Source organism: Drosophila elegans, unplaced genomic scaffold, assembly GCF_018152505.1.
Source record: "Drosophila elegans isolate 14027-0461.03 unplaced genomic scaffold, ASM1815250v1 contig_149, whole genome shotgun sequence".
Taxonomy (NCBI): Eukaryota; Metazoa; Arthropoda; class Insecta; order Diptera; family Drosophilidae; genus Drosophila; species Drosophila elegans.
In genome coordinates this window covers 16516273-16535133 of record NW_024545513.1, presented here as the reverse complement: position 1 = coordinate 16535133, position 18861 = coordinate 16516273, and the positions used below count along the sequence as shown (strand labels likewise).

Sequence of the window (18861 nt, the reverse complement as noted above, 5' to 3'; positions counted from 1 at the left end):
TTTGTGTAGGACTTGCAAAATTTTAAAGAACTGCTGAGCATGCTACAAAAATGCTTGATAAAAACTAAAATAAAATCAATACAATATTTTGGCCCATTTTTACTCTTTTCACTTCGTTTATTAAGTTTAAACTTAAATCTAAGGTTGCGTTAGAATTTAGGGGGGATTTTTTAGTGCAAGCTTGAGCAAATTTGGGGATATCAAATTTCACCATCTGGTAACACTGGCACTAATCAAAAGAAAACACAGAACAGCAACATATAGAATAATTTCGCACATAAGTTGATTTTGCCACGACTGCCCGATCGGCACATCCCTCCGCCGCCGCCGCCCCAGAAGCCATAGTTCCTCATTTGCAGTGGAGTTCAGTGAGCGGCGCGTGAAATTTACATACAAATATCGTATATAAATCGAAGTTTACCCCCTGCAACCCCCGCACCCGCCCCCGCCCCCCGCCGACCATGTCATTGGATCGCCTTGGTCGTTGGCCAGATCGAACTTAAATGTGGGACTTAACTGGTGGACTAGAGTGACTATGCTTGGGGATCGAAACACCTCCTCCGAATCAAGGTCCTCATAGAGAACATTCCCGTGTCCCGCAACCCGCGACCTAAACCCCCCGTTCCCAGTTCCCCGATCCCTGGACTCCGTGGTGCGAGTCCCCTGAGTGTGATTGTGGTCCGTGCTCATACGGATCCCGGTGCCGGTCCCGGTTCCGATCCCGATCCCGGCAAGAATCGCAATGTTGCTAGTGCGCCAGCTGTTCGGGGCTTCGGCCAACTCGTGGGCCCGTGCCCTCATCATCTTCGTCCTGGCCTGGGTGGGCCTGGTCTATGTGTTTGTGGTCAAGTTGACCAATACCCAGGGCCAGCAGGCCGCCGGCGAGAGTGAGCTCAATGCCCGCCGCATCTCGCAGGCCCTCCAGATGCTGGAGCACACGCGCCAGCGCAACGAGGAGCTCAAACAGCTCATCGACGAGCTGATGAGGTAGGTGGACACAGCTGGATGGAGCTCGAGGCACAGCAGAGGGCACCAGAATAGCACAGTGGAATCAAGTGCATTGCACTCACAGTTGTATCAAAACGCCTGAAATACTTTGGCAAAAAGAAGAGTTCTAAATGACTGCAACTGGTTTTTTTTTTTAAATGTATCAATTAAGCAAACAAGTATTGTACTTTCCTAGAAGACTGTTTAAAGCTGTAAAACACTTGTATTAACTAAACAAAAAGCTATTTTTATGCAGTATATATCAGTACGTAAACGTCCCTTAATAATTGTAATTGTTATAAATAACGATTATTAGTTTCCAGCACTGAATTTTTAAAGCAGATTAGTCTACCATTTATGATTACCAATTGAAGCAATCATTTAATAGCTGTTTATAGATTTGAGACAGGTACACAGTGAGATATGAGATATAATATCAACCAAAATAACCGACGCTTGTATTATAAGCTATGAATATTACAGTTTTCACAGACTATGGTGATTAAGTTAATGATTAGCATGTTAACTAATCTACCTATGTACTTAGTAAATGTATTTATTTATATAGGGCTAATTTTTAAGTTTAAAACTATATTGGAAGAAAGGGAGTTAGCAACAAATTGAGAGCATAGGACATTTTATAGGCAGTCAAAATTGAAAATAAGTAGAGCTTCTATTAATATATATATTTATTTCAAATAGCAGGTTCCCAAAAGCATGTGTGTAGCTCCGTCAACTTTTATTGCGATATATACATTGTGCTGTCGATCCGCCAACAGCGTGGCTAATTATGCATGGCACGTCGGCGGAATTACACGCGATAAGCAGCTTTACTCACCCCATTCACACACCCCCCTCCCCATCTCTCTTTGCTCTTTCAGTGACCAGCTGGATAAGCAGAGCGCACTGAAGCTGGTGCAGAGGCTGGAGAACGATGCATTGAGTCCGAAGCTGGCGGCGGAAGGCGCCGGTGTGGAACCAGAATCCATGTTCGAATCGGCGCCCGCTGATCTGCGCGGCTGGAACAATGTGGCCGAGGCGGCACCCAATGATCTGCTGGATGGGGCCGGTGGCCCCGATCATGTGGAATTCGAGCCCAGCCTGGAGTACGAGTTCACGCGCAGACGCATCCAGACGAACATCGCTGAGATCTGGAACTTCTTCAGCAGCGAGCTGGGCAAGGTGCGCAAGTCGGTGGCCGCCGGCCATGGCCATGCCGATCTGGAGGAGGCCATCAATCAGGTGCTGCTGCAGGGCGCCGAGCACAAGCGCTCGCTGTTGAGCGACATGGAGCGACTGCGTCAATCCGATGGCTACGAGTCGTGGCGCCACAAGGAGGCGCGCGACCTAAGCGATTTGGTGCAGCGACGCTTGCATCACCTTCAGAATCCCAGTGACTGTCAGAACGCTCGCAAGCTGGTCTGCAAGCTCAACAAGGTGCGTTTAAATATTATTCATTTGCAGCAGGGCGCCAAAAACTGCCTCAAGGCACTTCATTTATATTAACACAATTGTCCATGACAATCATTGTTGATTCCAGGAAAAGACATCAACAAATTTCAACTGAATTATCGTTTTAGAAAAAAAAACTTAGTGTAGCTGTTGCCGGCTTGCCTTGAACTTAACAGCATCACAAAAAAAGGCTAAAACGTGAGCGGCTAGCTTTAGTTTTAAGTCACTTGATACTGTCACTATAATCGTCAATCAGTTAATTCTTTATAAATATCTAGGAAATGATTTAGTCAACTTATCAAGCCTAGAAAAAAACATTTGCTTAGATCTCGTTAGACTACAATGATGTTAGACAACAACTTAATTACTTTTCTGGCATATCCGCAAGATTACGATTGAAGTAGACAGTTAAGCTTGTAATATAGGTTTAAAATATACATGCAATCATAGAGAACTGCTGTAGGTTTTTATTATACTAAATCTAACAATTAGACCAAAGTTAGACACACAATTGAAAAAGATAAAAAAGAATATAGCATCTAATATTTTCACATCTAATTCATAACTTTGTGTTTAATAGATTCTTATCTAATGCTTAAATTGTACATTTTCAGGGTTGTGGCTACGGCTGTCAACTGCATCATGTGGTGTATTGCTTTATAGTGGCCTATGCCACCGAGCGCACGCTCATCCTGAAATCGCGCGGCTGGCGGTATCACAAGGGTGGCTGGGAGGAGGTGTTCCAGCCGGTGTCGAACAGCTGCCACGATGCCGGCACCGCCAACACGTACAACTGGCCGGGCAAACCGAACACCCAGGTGCTGGTGCTGCCCATCATCGACTCGCTGATGCCGCGACCGCCGTACCTGCCGCTCGCCGTTCCCGAGGATCTGGCGCCGCGACTCAAGCGCCTGCATGGTGACCCCATCGTCTGGTGGGTGGGCCAGTTCCTCAAGTATTTGCTGCGACCGCAGACACCGACACGCGATTTCCTAGTCGCTGGCATGCGCAATTTGGGTTGGGAACGTCCAATTGTGGGGTAAGTGGTCGAAAGGAGGAGATTCCTCTGTCTTTTGGGGGATCTAGAGCACAGAAACTCTGTTTTGGATGTTCACAGATCGAAAATTATATCCCTATCTCAACATTTTTATGAAAGATCATATCGAGAATGCCATGAAAACTCTGTACATGGAGTTAAATTGATATATTTTTTTCTAAAAGATAGTACAAACTGTATTAACTAGTAGAACACAGGCTTAATGTGGTATCTAATTGCAAGGATAGATTTGTGTTAAATATAAAGATCATACTAACCAAATTGGCAAGTGAATATTAAACCTTAGACTTGAAATCTGGATAAAACTCAAAGCTTTAATAACTATCTATCTTTTGAATAAATTGCTATTCTCTGCATCCATAAAAAACAAATAATATTTTATAAAAGTGCCCAAGCCAATCAATTTTACTAGGATTTCTGTATATAAAAGTAATTCTTATGGTGCCAGGATGTTAAATTTAACAAATAAATTAAAAATTTGTTTTGTTTTTGCAGTGTCCATGTGCGTCGCACGGACAAAGTGGGCACGGAGGCGGCCTGCCACAGTGTGGAGGAGTATATGACCCATGTGGAGGACTACTACCGCACGCTGGAGGTGAACGGCAGCAGTGTGACGCGACGCATTTTCCTCGCCTCGGACGATGCGCAGGTTATTGAGGAGGCGCGCAGAAAGTACCCGCAGTACCAGATCATCGGTGATCCAGAGGTGGCGCGCATGGCGTCCGTATCCACACGATACACGGACACGGCGCTGAACGGGATCATTCTGGACATCCATCTGTTGTCCATGTCCGATCACTTGGTGTGCACATTCTCGTCGCAGGTGTGCCGCGTGGCGTACGAGATCATGCAGACACTGTATCCGGATGCAGCGCATCGGTTCAAGTCGCTGGACGACATCTACTACTATGGCGGCCAGAATGCGCACAATCGCCGCGTCGTCATTGCGCACAAGCCGCGCACGCACGAGGATCTGCAGCTGCGGGTCGGCGATCTCGTCTCGGTGGCCGGCAACCATTGGGATGGCAACTCGAAGGGCAAGAACACCCGCACCAACCAGGGCGGCCTGTTTCCCTCGTTTAAGGTGGAGGAGAAGGTGGACACCGCCAAGCTGCCTCTGTATGCGGGCGTCTAGTGGGATCCCAGCCATGTTGGCCATGTTGTTGATTGATCTATTCTTTTTGCCGCATTCCACCTGGATCAGGAGTTTCCATGGTGCACTTCGATTCGGCTCGGATCACATCGGGCACATCCAAAATCTACAGAATGTCCAGAATCTCAAATGAAATCTCGCTCTCTATGTTACATTTACACACATATATTGTCCTCAACTTCCTTTCCTTTCGTTTTTGTAACTTTTTCTTCGTGTTTTTACGCTCTGGCTCCGATTCTGATTCTGATTCCGATTCTGATTCCGAATCTAATTCTTATTCTGCATTTGTACAAGTCTTTTATTTATTAGTAAGTCGAAAGCCGAAGAAATTATGTTGACAAGAATATACATAAATATATATATATATATATATATAAATAAATTATATATAGGAGTGCATGTAGGTTCACTAAGCGCAATATAGTCTATCACTTGTAAAATAGTTGAAAAAAAAAAAACAAAAACAAAAAACACAAAAGATGAACGCAAAACAAAACTAAATCTGATCAAATTCAAGCGTCAATAGTAAAAGAAATAAATAGTAATGTTTTAAAAAGAAACTGTTTGTTGTTTTATTATGATGATGATTGTTTAAACTTAAGAAACTTATTTGCTTATGAAGCAAAAAAAATCAAATTCATATTTTGTACCAGGCAAACAGAAACATTTAGTGGGTGACAAACGGTTTTTCGATTTTCTACTAGAAATGTGCACGTGTATGCTTTTTAAATACCATGCTAATCAATTATAGGTTTTTTTTTGTGCTTTTTTTCGTGACACGATCAAAAATCCAAGGATCTTTACCATCTCCAATCTAGCTTATAAGCTTATATCTAACCTAAACCACTTGTCGCTTTTAAATTTATTAGATATTGCCTACATTTGCGCGCTTTAGAAATTTTAGATCGAGCTGATACTCTCTAATTGTTTCTGTTCGCCTGGTGTTTCAAAATCAGAAACATTGCATTTCGCTGATGAATTTACAGCAGACTGTGGGGCAAATACTTTTCCTGGCTCAAATATCTTTTAAAATAATTCCGTGGTGATTGGGAAGTTTTATTTTTGCTTATTATATTTTTCTTTTTTTGCGAAAAAACATTTAAGTTTTCCGCACAAATGTCCAATTTTTTGTCTTAAAAATCTGTGTTTCGGCCAAATCAAGGCTTGTGGTTTCCTCGTTAAACTTGTGCTAAATTGTCCGTTTAATTTAATTTTATGTTTGTCCCATTACTGAAAATGCCAACAATTTATTTATTGTAATCAGTCGGAACCCAATTTAAAGGACAAACTTACCTAGTAAATCTTAGCAGACAGTTGGAATCTGGTTTTCCCATTTTAATTCAGCCTCTTTTATTCAGATGTCATTGGGAAAAATTCGTTTCTTATAGCTTTTAATTAAAAAATTCTACCACTCAATATCTGTATTATTATTATTTTTATTTGAATGCATTATGTTGCAACCTCATTAAGCATACATACATAAATAATATTTAAAAAAAAATATGTTTTCGAGGAACGGCAATGGTCTGCAAATAATTTATGTAATGTAACCTGTTGGGTTGAAGACCTTTTAGGATGGGTAGTTATAACCGGACATTAATCAATGAAATTTATGAATTTGAATATCTTAAATACGTGTTTTTTATGATGGGTTTTCGGCGGTTCAAGAACCCTGCGGAGCCGGCGAAAGTGCAAATTGAAGCTGCGTGCCCTCGTCGATGAGTCAAGTCAACCCGCAGGAATTCCACACCAAAAACGAGAAAATTCCCAAAAAAAACAAACCAAAACGGGCGCCAGAAAACCGAAAAAATAAACGTGATAAGCTTCCCCACCGCACAATAAAAAAAAACAATAATAAATATATGGCGCAGGCGTGTGTTTGTGAGACTTGCTTGTGCATAAATAAATTAAAGGCAACTGTGTGCGTAAGGTAATTGTAATTAAGTACTCAATGAACCGCAGGGAAGTAAAAAAATAATAAATATTAAACAAAACAAAACAAAACAAATCAAAAAGAAAAAAAAAGCAGCCAAACAGGCAGCCGAACCGGCAATATGAAAAAGGAGCTCAACGCGATCGTTGGACAAGGTCAAGTCGCAGTCGTTGGCAGCTGAAGCGGATAAGCCGCCTCATTCCGGGCCTTTGCCTTCTGATAACCCGGCTTCGCCCCCCAGTTGCGTATAAAACATTGCGCCCGGAGCTCAGACAACAGCACTTGCGGACCAGCATCCCAGTTGATAGCATCATCGCACTCCTCACACCGAGTTTTAAACAGATCACCACAACCAAAAGCCACCAACTAAACAGAATGTCTCGCTTCACCATCGTCACCGTCCTGTTCGTCAGTCTGGCCGTTATCCTGGCGGGCCAAGGTGCTCAGGCTGCCGTTGCCAAGGTTCAGCTGACCAATCCTGGTAAGTTAGCCAAGCTCAACTCAAAATCCCAACTCTTATGTGTCCGTGTTTCTCATCCATAATTTCTTTTTAATTTGGTTTCATGTTTTTCTATCTAAAAATTGTAATTTTTTTTTTCTAACATTCATATATAAATTTATTTGATTTTTAAAGAGTTTAAACTCATTTTCTTCTGCTCTTTAAAAATATTTGTATTCAAAGAAATTTGAAAATTACTACACTTGCTCTATAGTCTTTTGAGCTTATTTTTTTTTAAGAGTGCTAAGGTTTTTTTTAACAATTCTCTAAGAATGTTCTTATATATTATCGAGATTTTCATTCAGTAAACAAGTATTTCTTTATTATTTATTTTTACTCAATCATGATTTCTTAACACATAAATGAATATTTACGAAATTTATTCTTTAAAGTACATTTTTTGAAAGTCCAAACTCTTTATCAACTAATCTCAACGATATTTCTACGAACAAAAAAAATCCTGTTTAAAAAAACTCTTTTCCTACAACTCTCTAATATTCGTATGAACAAAAGATTCTTTGATTGAAACAATTTTTTTTTAGCTATATGCTTTTTTTTTAGCTATTAAGGAGTATTCCAAATGAATTACAATATTCCTGTTCACCAGAAAAATCCCATTCAATGCTGTCCTAACAATGTTTTGATACACAAATTAGTTTGTTATTTATATTTGATTATATTTACCCTGTTATTGCAGACCATCCCGGCAAGTGTGTGTTGGACTCGAACACGATCATGTCGCCCGGTCAGGTCGGCAAGCAGCCCAATCATCCGTGTGCCAGTGCCGAGTGCCATGCTGGCGGTTTGGTGACCATCAGGACTTGTCCGGCTGTGGCTCCGCCAAAGGGATGCAAGCAGCGCGACTTCGTCAACACCAATCGCAGTTTTCCCGAGTGCTGCGAGCGGGCCTACGATTGCTCCAAGCACATTTAAGCCTATCGAAACTCGAGTGTTTATGGCTAAATGCTAACCTTTCGATTGTTTTTTTTTTTTGTTTGTTTTTGTTTTATTTATTGTGTATACTACAACATAACAATTAAAATGTAAACGCTTAGCAATACAATTAAATAATTTAATAGAATCATTAACAGAAAATACATATGCATGTACGCTTGCTTGTGGGTCTGAAGTTGGGCTTGGATAATGTGGCAAGGACCTGTGCGCGGCTCTACCTACTATATCCATATATCCGATTCGACTCGTTCTGGCGTCGGGTAATAGTAATACATCATCACTGTACATGGGTGTATGGCCAGTCGCCCGTCGCACTAACTACACTAACTGATTACCCTAGATGGCTGGCATATGGAGAGCAAAAACAAAATTAAATCCAATAAAAATTATTTAAGAAAAAAATCACAAGGACGAAAAAGACAGGAAGAGGTTATAGGTATAACTATGCATATGTACACCTGCGAGTGTGTGTGTGTGTGTGTGTGTGCTCTCTAGTTTGTCTGCGGCCGAAAAACCCATAAACGCAGAACGAGGCGAATTCGAAGTCGAATTCGAATCGCTAGTAGCTAGTAGCCTAGTATCCTTTTTGGTGTCTCTCCTTTTGCAATCGCAATTTCCTGTTTTTCTTAGTAACTTTAGCTAATTCGTTTGTTTGTTGGTTGCTTGATTGGTTTTTCTTTTTCTTTTTCTTTTTGTTTGTTTTTGTGTATATTTTCTTTTTTTGGAGTTTCGTTTTTTATTCTTTTTGTGTGTTTTATATGTGCTTATGCAGCTCAGCGACCACGCCCCGTCGCCCGGCCGCCTCCTATCGGCTGAGATTGTTGATGTAGAGCGCGTGCAGCTCGGTGCGTGGAGTATTCTCGAAGAGGGCGGCGCGGTTCTGGCCCTCGCCCTTCTTGACCCAGTGCCCGTAGACACGGAAGGCACAGCCATCGATGACCTGCAATTGATCGGAGGTTTGTAATTGTTCATTCACACGAGCGAAAGTTATTTGGTTTTTAGTCTTGAACCTTAGGGTTAAATAAATAATATTCATTGATACAAATATGAATTTAAAATAGAAGCTTATTGTTATTAGTTATCGAAGATAACGTACATAATGAAGTTCAGAAAGCTACTGATTATACCTGCCTTTGCAGGTATAACAAAAATAAATATTCTCAATTAACGAAAAATAAATGAAAAAATTATAACTTCTCTCTGTTTAAATTTATTTAAAAATATTTTGAAATATAGTTATATTTCGATATTTTAGAAAACGCTTTTAAGTTTATTAAAGTTAGCAAAGGAAAAATAGGAAAGAAAAAGAAATAAAAAAAACTATTGCTCCCCTGATTTTCAATTTATTTGAATATTCTTTGAGGTGTCAAAAATAGTTTATTATATCAAACCTTCAGTTTACATTTTATTTAAATTGGACAACGAATGAAAAATACACTGCTTACGCATTAAAAACGAAATATAGTCGTTCTAAAGACTATTTAAATTTGCAAAAGATGCAAGATACACCACGGTTTGCCTTCTTGTTTGAATATAATCTATTAGTTTTGAATGAAATCTGGATTTAGAACAAAGTAGCTCTGGACTTTATTCAAAATGCAGTTTGGGTTTGGGATCTCGATTCTGGGAGAGTGACTCACCTTGCGCAGCACCTTGACGCGATACGGATCCCGGATGGCCTCCTCAACGTGCAGCGGCTCGGCGGTGTAGCGCAGGCGCCGTATCCGGATGACGGCCCGTATCACGAGTATGGCGAATTGGAACTTTTTGCGCGCGTTGAAGCGGCTCTGTTTGCGCAGCTAAACATGAGAGACGGAATAGGGCTGGATTAGGACTCGCATTTTGCCGGACATCAACTCGCGCATTGCGGATCGATCTCTTTTATTTTATTTTCTTTTCTTTTTTTTTTTTTTTTTTTGTTTGTTTGTTGGCTTCGTGTTTGTGGTTAGAGGTGCACACGCCATTGGTTAGTTTGGGGGGGGTTAACTCGTTTTGGGGGTTAGCAGTTGGCGGATTACAAGTTAATAGTTAATGGTTAATGGTTATACTCCTTCCTCGGACAAGAACAACACGAATCGAGGTCAGCGATATGTATTGAAGTGGCCAGTGTTAGGTGTTAGTTTCGGTTTCGGTGTTAGAATCAAACTCCCGGGGTCAGTGTTTCGATGGGTGAGCGTTATTCGGTAGCATTGGTTACGTTTTCGGATGAGTGTGGATTCGGTGGATGTGGGCCAAGCAGAGGCATTAACAGAAGACAAATAGAAAAGCCATAACCAGAAGCAAACCAAAGGTGAGAGGTTAGGGTTAGAGGGGTTAGATGTGTTAGAGGGGTAATTACAGTCAGAGAAACATTTTCGAGTGAACCGCAACATTGACGCTATTTACGAATGGATATATTATACCATCGAACTGGCACGATTCATATGTGTGGCGTTATGCAGATAAACAGATAAACAAATACACATTGACGAGTATTAGGGTATGCGGAGTGGGCGTGGTTGGATGGACATAATACTGTATGCAAATCTATCTCAGTTTGACTTGGTTTACTCACAAGGGAGTCTCCACAACACCGACTTATAGACACACATCTTATAAGGGCGTTGAGACTCTGACAATATAGAGAACATGACACACAAACAAAACGTGTATAACATCATCAACAGAGGAGAAATTAAACAAAATAATCCGTCAGTGAATCGATTTTGGCGTTATTTCATAATAGATACAATTATTGATGGGCAGTATATGCACCCAAAAAAATATTAAATCCTTTGTTTTTTTTTTTTTTTTTTTTTTTTTTTTTAAGTAATTTGTATTTTAAAGCTTTTCAACTAATAAATTGTACGATCCAATTGATAGGCTAAGTTTGAAGTGAAATTTTTCACTACCAATATTTGATTTCGAGGCCAAAGTTAGTTTTCGTCGCCATCAAATGCTTTTTTGGGTGTATATACACTATGCTATGGGTGTGTAAGGTTAATCATAATTAAGACTAGCATGCATGTTAGCTTACTTAACTACTCTATTTTCCTTCACAAGGCACATTGACAAATGAGCGACGATTCGGGATTAGTGACAGACGATCCACCGATCACGACTACAACTAGGACTATGGCTATATAAAAATGGCTACACAGAGGTATACGGCAGAAGCAAGTCAACTACATACAGTTCTTGTAAATATCATCCAGTTCACCCGAGAGATATGTACTAGAGAAAGGTGCATATAATACAAACATAGTGTTTACTCGCTACGATATGACTAAGTGTCAGCTATAAGAAAATACAATAATACATAGTAATAGTAATAGTATAATGCAGTGTATAGGTACTTTCAATCTTAGACTAAATAGTAAGCAGTGGCTGACCGATTTTCCCCGATATTACGATCCATCGGATCCAACATCTTAGAGAGAGAGACAGCCGAACGGTGAGTGAGTGAGTGTGAGTGAGAGGGATGATGGTGGGTAAATGATACAATGGAGTTGAATTGAGTGCAGCTTGCCTCTTATGATATGATATTGTGGATGTGGAGTGAAGTGAAGTGGACTAAATTGAATCAACTAAAAGCGCTAGAAATTAATCGGTAATAATACGTGTGGCGTCTAATTGAGAAATAAAACCCAAGCGGCTGCCAAAAAACGCTAAAGAAACGAAAAATACTATACAAAAGGACTTTACATAAGGAAATTATTATTTTCATTATACTAATTATTGTTTTTAAAAAGGTTTAACTTTATCAATAACGGGCAACGAAGTGTTTGATAAAAGATTCTTTTAAATTTTCATAAAAAAACGTAAGATAAACAGGGATATTAATAATTTATAGTTTGGTAAAATTTAAATTAAAAATGGTGTAAACGGGTAGTTAATAGTTCATATTAACAAATAAAAAAAACTAAAATGTTGTTTGTTAATAAATCAAACATTAACTCAATGTTCTGAGGTGACAACTACAAGTCCTATTCGTCCAGGTCTTGGGTATGCAATTTTTCGTTTCCCTAGCGATTCCTGCCATCGACCGTTGGGCCATTTGTGATGGGAAAGCAAAGAAAATCAAAGGAAAACCTGCCTGCACTGTGGGACCTGTAGGAGCATACACCGCTTGCTTGCCACCGCTATCGCCATTGCCACCTGGCTGCAATTGTGGATGCAACAATTGCACCGGCAGCGTTGTCGTCTGTTGTTGCTGATATTGCTGCTGGTGCTGCTGCTCCTGCGATTGCAGTTGCTGCTGTTGCTGCTGCTGTTGCTGCTGCTGCTGCTGCGGTTGCTGCTGATAGTAGACCGTCGCCGTTAGTGTTTTGTATGCGGAGGCTGAGACGGAGGTGGATGTGGATGTGGAGGTGGTGGAGGAGGAGGAGCATGTGGCGCCCAAGTCCAAGTTCGAGGAGGCGGCAGCAGCTGCATCATCCAGCGGACCGTTGCGCATTCGGTTCGATGAGTAGGAGCTCTGTGGCGCACAGTACAGGTAGCCAGCGCTGCTGTTCGGCCGCCCAAAGCGGTACGATGACGAGGCCTCGGGGGCAAGGAGGTGCTGGTGGTGGTGCTGGTGCTGGTACCTGATGGGCGGGGCGGGCGGTTGCCGGCGGTCACCCATAAGCACCTGATTTTCGCATCGCACCGGTTCGCGATTTACAAACAACAACGATGGATGGGAGGATGGTTGGCAGAGAGGCAAGGGCAGAGGCAGCGGCAGAGTGGGGACGCGGAAGAAATTAAAATGTTGTTATCAGTGATGGGGGATAAATCAAGAGGGGTGAATCAGGGCGTACTTATACGTAAATATACCATATGTTGCCTACGCTGCTCTCAACTTACAGTCTATATAAACTGACTTAGAGGATACATCCTGGTTGACTAGATATTCCTTCACACTTCATACTTATATGCACCTTGGTTGGGTTTCGTATTTGGCATACATCCGTACCTTGAATTTTATATTTTGTAGATTTATCCCTTACTCTACATAAGTGTAAGTTATGCTTTTTTTTATTTGTTGTGGACTTTTGATAACTCTTAATAGCGAATATTATTTTAACAAAAGGTTATTGAACAAATGATATTTTGAAAATATTTAAATTTTAAAAATGTACACAAACGCATCACAAACATTAGAGATAAATTACTATTTAATCAAAAAAAGCTATATTTACTATAACAGGTCATTCAAAATCAAAAGAAATAATTACTTAACCATCACTTTAAATAATTTTGGCCAAATAAGGCACTTAATTTGAATACATTATTCAAGATATGGATGCAGCATCCTTACTTAAATCTCACTGTCTGTTTCTTTTTTCTTTTTACTGGCTCATGGTTAATGCACGTAAACATGCAGTGACTCAAAATGGGCAGAGGATCTGGAGATTTCGGAAATGTAGGGTCTGGGAAAATAAATGGGAACCCTGCTGGATTTTTTTTTTTTTTTGTTGGTTGGCATGCAGACACAGATATTAACTTAACAGGGTATGAATATAATGGCGAGCACAGAGCTGCACAAGTGTGTTATCGGTTTTAGTTATCGGGGGCAATCGGTTGAGTTGTACAAAAAACACACACAGGGAGCACAAGATCGACAACAACATCGAGTACAACGGATTAGAGGGGATTGGTTATCATCGTGGGGCATCGCGCCATCGACAAGCAAAACAAATCAGATGCAAAAAAACGAAGCAAATCAGTTACGTTTTCATTTTGTTATTTGTTCGCTTTGGGCGGTTAGAAGTTATTATGCTGGCACATGACCTGAACAGTTTATAAATATATATATATATATAAATAGTGTACAATTGATATGCACTATGATGTACAGTTTAGCTGGGTTATATTAGATCGGCACAGAACGAAACAGAACAGAATGCAACAGAATCAGATGCAACGGAACACAGACACGAATGCTGGGCCGGCAGGGTTGCATGGTCATGAGTTGGGGGGGCTGCCGGCCCGATTGTTTGTTTATCGGGATTATCGTTATTACAGCGATTACGGCTCCGAAAAATGGATACGGAGGCACACAGCACAGAGAGATAAAGAGAGAGCTTGGGTTAGTCCGGGAACAGTTCGTTACCAGTGCGATCTCAGTGATGCGACTCATTCGTCGGGATTTGGTCGACAGGCTGCGCTTGAGGCCATCAATGTTTTGCTCGAACAGCTATCGATATTGTGTGTTCGTTATCGTTTCGTTTTGGTTCGTTTAAAATGAATTGTAATCAATTTGATTTAATATGTAAGGAAAAGAAGAGAGAAAATGTTTTTGTATAATAAAATAGTAATCGTAAAACTAAAGTAAACGCACAACACACTATCAACAAAACGGAGAAGTGCTGCTTAAGAGTCCAGGGGAATTCGATTTTGGGGGTATCCAAACTTATGACAGACCCTGTCAGGTCATAGAACTGACAGTTGGACTAAACTACGGGGGTTAAGGCTGCTACCCTGCTAACCAAATAGTAAATCATAATCGTAATTTCAGGAGGTAACAGTAAGAAGAAGAAGAAGAAGCAGTTAATAGGCTGTTGTGAGTGGGTTGTGAGTCACAGTTGTGTGTTCTTTCCATCAGAGTGTGTTTTTAGGTGTATTTTGTGTTTTTAGAGACATTTGCAGGGGCAGGTGGTTTGGGTGGGGTTGCGTGTAGACTATCCCCTCCAGAGGCTTAAGCCCTCGACTAGAGATCTATAATCTACAATAATATACAAGGATGGGAAGCCCGAAAACTAAAGACTGCTGCCCGAACACAAAAGGCGACTCGAAGGCGAACCTCGTTTTTGGCGGCTAATTGAACTAAATTTTCTGTTGCACTGGTGGTTGTAGTGGCGGTGTCTGAGGTTCGGCGGCGGCCAACAATTCCGACACTTACCATTTGGTTGAAGAATGGATGTCTTAATACTTCCGTGACGGTGATACGTTGCGCAGGATCAACGACTAGACATTTGCGTATCAGATCCTTGGGATCCTCTGCAAATCAATCGGAATAGTTAGCACATGTGTATAGTCAGTCTATCTTTGCATCGTGGGACCAACCTGAAATATCAGCCCACTCGGGCGAGGTGAAGCTGTACTTGCCCTCCATGATATTCCGCAGCATTACCATCTGCTTGCGGTGCCAAAATGGTGGACAACCGACGAGCAGCGTAAACATAATCACGCCACAGGCCCATCTGTAACAAAGAATGGATAAAAGGTGTCAATTTTGTGGGGAAAGCGAATTGGAAACCCCTATAGAAAACATTTAACTATCAATAATTTTAGCTGAGCCCAAGTAACAAAGATACCAGTGGGAAACGGCCGAAAAGCCCAATAAACAAAAGGGCATATTTTTTGCTGAACCAAAGAAAAATAGACAACGGTATCGGAAATGATCAGATTTCAGATTGTAATGACTTTTTGCTCAATCGTCAGTGACTCATTCATCAAAATGCACAGCCCAAGATCAAAACAATTCACTTGGCGAATAACACTATCAAAGGCAAAGTGTAAACAACTATCAGCAAAATTCTATTATTTTGTTGGGAGAGCTTATGTTTTTCTTTAAAAATAAATGTGAAAAAACATGTGATTTGCTGAGATACCAAATATTTTCATGTAATTTTTTTGTTGTTTATATTTTCTGAGTAATTAATTTTAGTATGAATAAATTTTTGTTTCAATTGTGAAATAATTACAGTTGGTGCTTTTGAACAAGTCTTTCGATTTATGTACACCAATATACTGATAAATTAGTGATATAAAATATGATTTAATTGCACTTACATGTCCACTTCCTGGGAATAGCCGGGGGATCCCTCAAACATGTTGCACTTAAGCGTTTCCGGCGCCAAATAGCCCGGCGTTCCACACAGATCTGCAGGGGGGAATATATATGTAGTTATAGTGCCGAATTAGATCCTAAAGAATGTGCGTAGCAATCACCTGTAAGTTTCTCGCCCTCCTGCAGTTGCCTGGCGAAGCCAAAGTCCGTGATCTTCACGTTGTGATTCTCGTCGAGCAAGATGTTCTCGGGCTTGAGGTCGCGATGTACGATATTCTTGGCGTGTATGTACTCGACGCCCTCGAAGATCTGACGCATAATGGTGCGCGTCTTCTTTTCGGACAGCGTCACTACAGAGGTCAGATAGTCGAAGAGCTCGCCCTTGGGACACAGCTCAAATACGAGGAAAACAAATGCATCTGACTCAAACACGTCCTGCAGATCAACTGTGGATCAGAAACAACAAATGGTTAATGCTATAATTCGGTATATGCCTGGCACTACTAACTTATGTAGGGATGCCCCATGACCTGGCGCAGTATTGAGATTTCTTGTCGGGTTGCTTCGAGCATGTGATATGGATTCGTCTCGCCAGCCTCTGTGGTGGCGCCCAGGTCGATGATCTTGGCGGCGAACTCCTTGCCCGTCTCCTTCTCGATGCAGCGCCTGACGGTCGAACTGATGCCCCTGTAAGACAAACATTGGGTTAAGATAAGCTGCACTTGACATTGGCATGATCGGGAATTTATCTAATCTCTAATCGCTACAATTGTAATATGTAATTAGCCCTTGTTTTCGCTTAGTCTCTGCTATTTGCTTAGCAAATCCAGAGCCCAGGGGTAGAGAAGGCGGTAGGAGGGGTAGCCGGCAGACGGGCGCCGCTTCAAAACCCATGTCATTGCTTCAATGTGAAGAACTGGAGGAGGTTGACTCATATGGCACCATTTATACAAACTGCAGAGCCATAAACAAAGCCGGCATTACTGCAAGCTTAGCAGTTAGGTGTGGGAATGGTATAAAAAGATCGATATATGGATATCGTATCGAATTATAAGGATGCGGAAAATATCAACTTTATAGAAATGTGATACTTGTGATTTCGTTTCGACAAAACGAAAAATGCCTGTACTTAATTCGTTTCATTAAATCGGTTTGGGAACCTTGATAAAGGATATTGAGGAATATTCAAAATTTCTGTATTTGAAACGTTTAAACGTTTTAAAACGTTCATTCCAAATTGTGATTTTGGATAAGCAAATAAATGTATAGAGAATATTAATCCATTTTACTCATGTTACAGGATTAAATATTTTTAATCTTAAGGACATCTTTCAAGTTAGTCTAAACGAACTGATGCTCTCACCTGCCCAGAATCTCCTTGGGCTCGTATTTGGCATAGAAACCCTTGGCCGCATCCTTGTCGGGCAGCAGATCATCCTCCTCGTCCTTGGCCATTAGATCCAGTGAAATCTTGCCGGCGCTGCTGAATCAGCGAGGGGTAATCTATTGGCCGGAGTAGAGAAGGGAGGAAGCAAAGGATTATATGATGATCGCAATCAAGATCAGTTACTCTGAGGCTGGCCAATGTAGATGATGATGGTGATGATGATGATGATGATGATGCTGATGATGATGATGATGGGGCGGCGACGGCGGAGGAGGAGGATGAGGATGAGGAGGAGGAAGCGGAGGCGGGAGGTGGACTGTTGATGATGAGGTTGATGCGATCGTTTAAGGCGTTGCTATTTTTATAACGACAATGTGGGAACGAACGGACGTGCGACACGAGTGAATCTCAGCGACTGCGACTGCGACTCTCCGACTTTGCGACTTTCCCACTTTGCGACTTTCGTTCTTTTCGGTTTTGGTTTGGTTCAGTCTTTCCTTTTAATTACCAAGTGACGCCGACTGCGCTGCTGCTGCGCTGCTGCCGCCGCCGACTGCGCTGCTCCGGTTGGAAGTGGAAGTGGCCTGTATCGGTTAACTATCTCTCTTTCTCTCTCCCTCAATTTCTCTTTCGCTCGCTCAGCTGTTGGCGGCTGGCTGATTGAATTAATAACGAATGCCAACTACAACAAAGATCGATTTGTGAAATAAACGGGCAAAAAATTAAATCAAAAATAATAGAATTAACATTCACTGATACACCAGTGTGTGTGTGTGTTATGAATGATTACACAACTACAACGCTTTGGTTTAGTTTTGGTTTGTTTTGTTTTGTATTTTTGTAACGGTGCACGCATTTTTGTTATTGCCCTTATCACTGACACTTCTTAATGCTGTTGTTTTTGTTATGGTTTTGCAGTTGTTTTGCTTCTGTTTTCACACATTCAAACACACAATGTGCAGCAGGTTCATTTTGTTTTTGCTTTGCTCTCGTTTTCCCATCCTCCTTTGCAATCACACACACACACTCACACTCGCGCACACAGACGCCGCACCGCACAGCCACACACACGCACCATCGTGGACATCCAACAACAACTAAGCGGGTACATTTCAATGTCAACTAAGGTTAAAAGTAGTACGCTTTTTGGCGGAGTTGACGCACGCACCGCCAGTGAAACACATACACGTGTGGCCGCTCGGCTGGCTGCTCGCTTTCGACGACGTCTCGCGCATAACTCCACGCCTGATGCCAGATATTATCGGATTTAATTGCAAATGCAACAAAAAACCCTGTATTTTATTTTGACACAATCACAAAACTAGAGCTGGCTCAAAACTCGATGTACATTCAATTCTATCGATGTTTTCCGAAACAAGCAATATATCGATGTTTTTCCTGCAGCTATCGATTATATCTTCAGCATAATGGTTACTGTCTTTACTAACGCGCCAAAGTGGGAGAATCGCAACCAGGGATGGCTAACTTAGCAGAGACACACGCCCATCTAGGACTGGAACCCTACGAAAAGATTTGCAAATTTAAAAAAAAAATTGTTAAAGTTTATATTGTTTTAATACAACTTCATTCAAATTATAAGTTTATAATTTAGAGGATTTTATGTGTATTTAAATATCAACATTACCCATTGCTCAAAACACCCGATTTGATGTTGATGTATATTAT

At 41.2% G+C, this 18861-nt stretch overlaps 3 protein-coding genes across 9 annotated transcripts; 2 read left to right on the top strand and 1 right to left on the bottom strand.

Moving 5' to 3' along the window:
- Window positions 1-227: 227 nt before the first annotated feature.
- On the top strand, window positions 228-5209 carry LOC108137724 (alpha-(1,6)-fucosyltransferase). The gene is made up of 5 exons (XM_017259620.2): window positions 228-368; window positions 493-987; window positions 1869-2424; window positions 3054-3478; window positions 3992-5209. Exons 2-5 carry the CDS (start codon window positions 743-745, stop codon window positions 4629-4631), a joined length of 1866 nt encoding a protein of 621 aa, XP_017115109.1. The 5' UTR covers window positions 228-368; window positions 493-742; the 3' UTR covers window positions 4632-5209.
- A 1632-nt stretch (window positions 5210-6841) lies between these two features.
- Window positions 6842-8180, top strand: LOC108137686. The gene is made up of 2 exons (XM_017259551.2): window positions 6842-7063; window positions 7779-8180. The coding sequence occupies exons 1-2, from the start codon at window positions 6958-6960 to the stop codon at window positions 8012-8014; spliced, it is 342 nt and encodes a 113-aa protein (XP_017115040.1). The 5' UTR covers window positions 6842-6957; the 3' UTR covers window positions 8015-8180.
- Window positions 8181-8302: 122 nt separating this feature from the next.
- LOC108137684 (phosphorylase b kinase gamma catalytic chain, skeletal muscle/heart isoform) lies at window positions 8303-18515 on the bottom strand. 7 transcript variants are annotated; one of them, XM_017259546.2, is made up of 11 exons: window positions 18344-18514; window positions 17684-17857; window positions 17152-17291; window positions 16297-16475; window positions 15950-16234; window positions 15791-15881; window positions 15062-15198; window positions 14898-14995; window positions 12111-12644; window positions 9676-9834; window positions 8303-8975 (listed from the first exon to the last, which is right to left on the bottom strand). In XM_017259546.2, the coding sequence occupies exons 3-11, from the start codon at window positions 17241-17243 to the stop codon at window positions 8841-8843; spliced, it is 1710 nt and encodes a 569-aa protein (XP_017115035.1). In that variant the 5' UTR covers window positions 17244-17291; window positions 17684-17857; window positions 18344-18514; the 3' UTR covers window positions 8303-8840. The 7 variants fall into 7 exon arrangements, with proteins under 7 accessions (XP_017115035.1, XP_017115034.1, XP_017115038.1 ...); XM_017259545.2 differs by having other exon boundaries at window positions 18362-18514; XM_017259549.2 differs by lacking the exon at window positions 12111-12644 and adding an exon at window positions 14109-14192 and having other exon boundaries at window positions 18362-18512.
- Between the last annotated feature and the right edge of the window lie 346 nt (window positions 18516-18861).

Excerpts from the sequence above, each read along its gene's own strand:
- LOC108137724 (XM_017259620.2), top strand. The coding sequence starts at position 743 with ATGTTGCTAGTGCGCCAGCTGTTCGGGGCTTCGGCCAACTCGTGGGCC. Across the intron at positions 988-1,868 it reads CTCATCGACGAGCTGATGAG|TGACCAGCTGGATAAGCAGA; the intron begins GTAGGTGGACAC and ends TTGCTCTTTCAG. Across the intron at positions 3,479-3,991 it reads TGGGAACGTCCAATTGTGGG|TGTCCATGTGCGTCGCACGG; the intron begins GTAAGTGGTCGA and ends TTGTTTTTGCAG.
- LOC108137686 (XM_017259551.2), top strand. The coding sequence starts at position 6,958 with ATGTCTCGCTTCACCATCGTCACCGTCCTGTTCGTCAGTCTGGCCGTT. Across the intron at positions 7,064-7,778 it reads GGTTCAGCTGACCAATCCTG|ACCATCCCGGCAAGTGTGTG; the intron begins GTAAGTTAGCCA and ends CTGTTATTGCAG.
- LOC108137684 (XM_017259546.2), bottom strand. The coding sequence starts at position 17,243 with ATGGCCAAGGACGAGGAGGATGATCTGCTGCCCGACAAGGATGCGGCC. Across the intron at positions 15,199-15,790 it reads TATTCCCAGGAAGTGGACAT|ATGGGCCTGTGGCGTGATTA; the intron begins GTAAGTGCAATT and ends TCTTTGTTACAG. Across the intron at positions 9,835-12,110 it reads CTACAGGTCCCACAGTGCAG|CTGCGCAAACAGAGCCGCTT; the intron begins GCAGGTTTTCCT and ends TCTCATGTTTAG.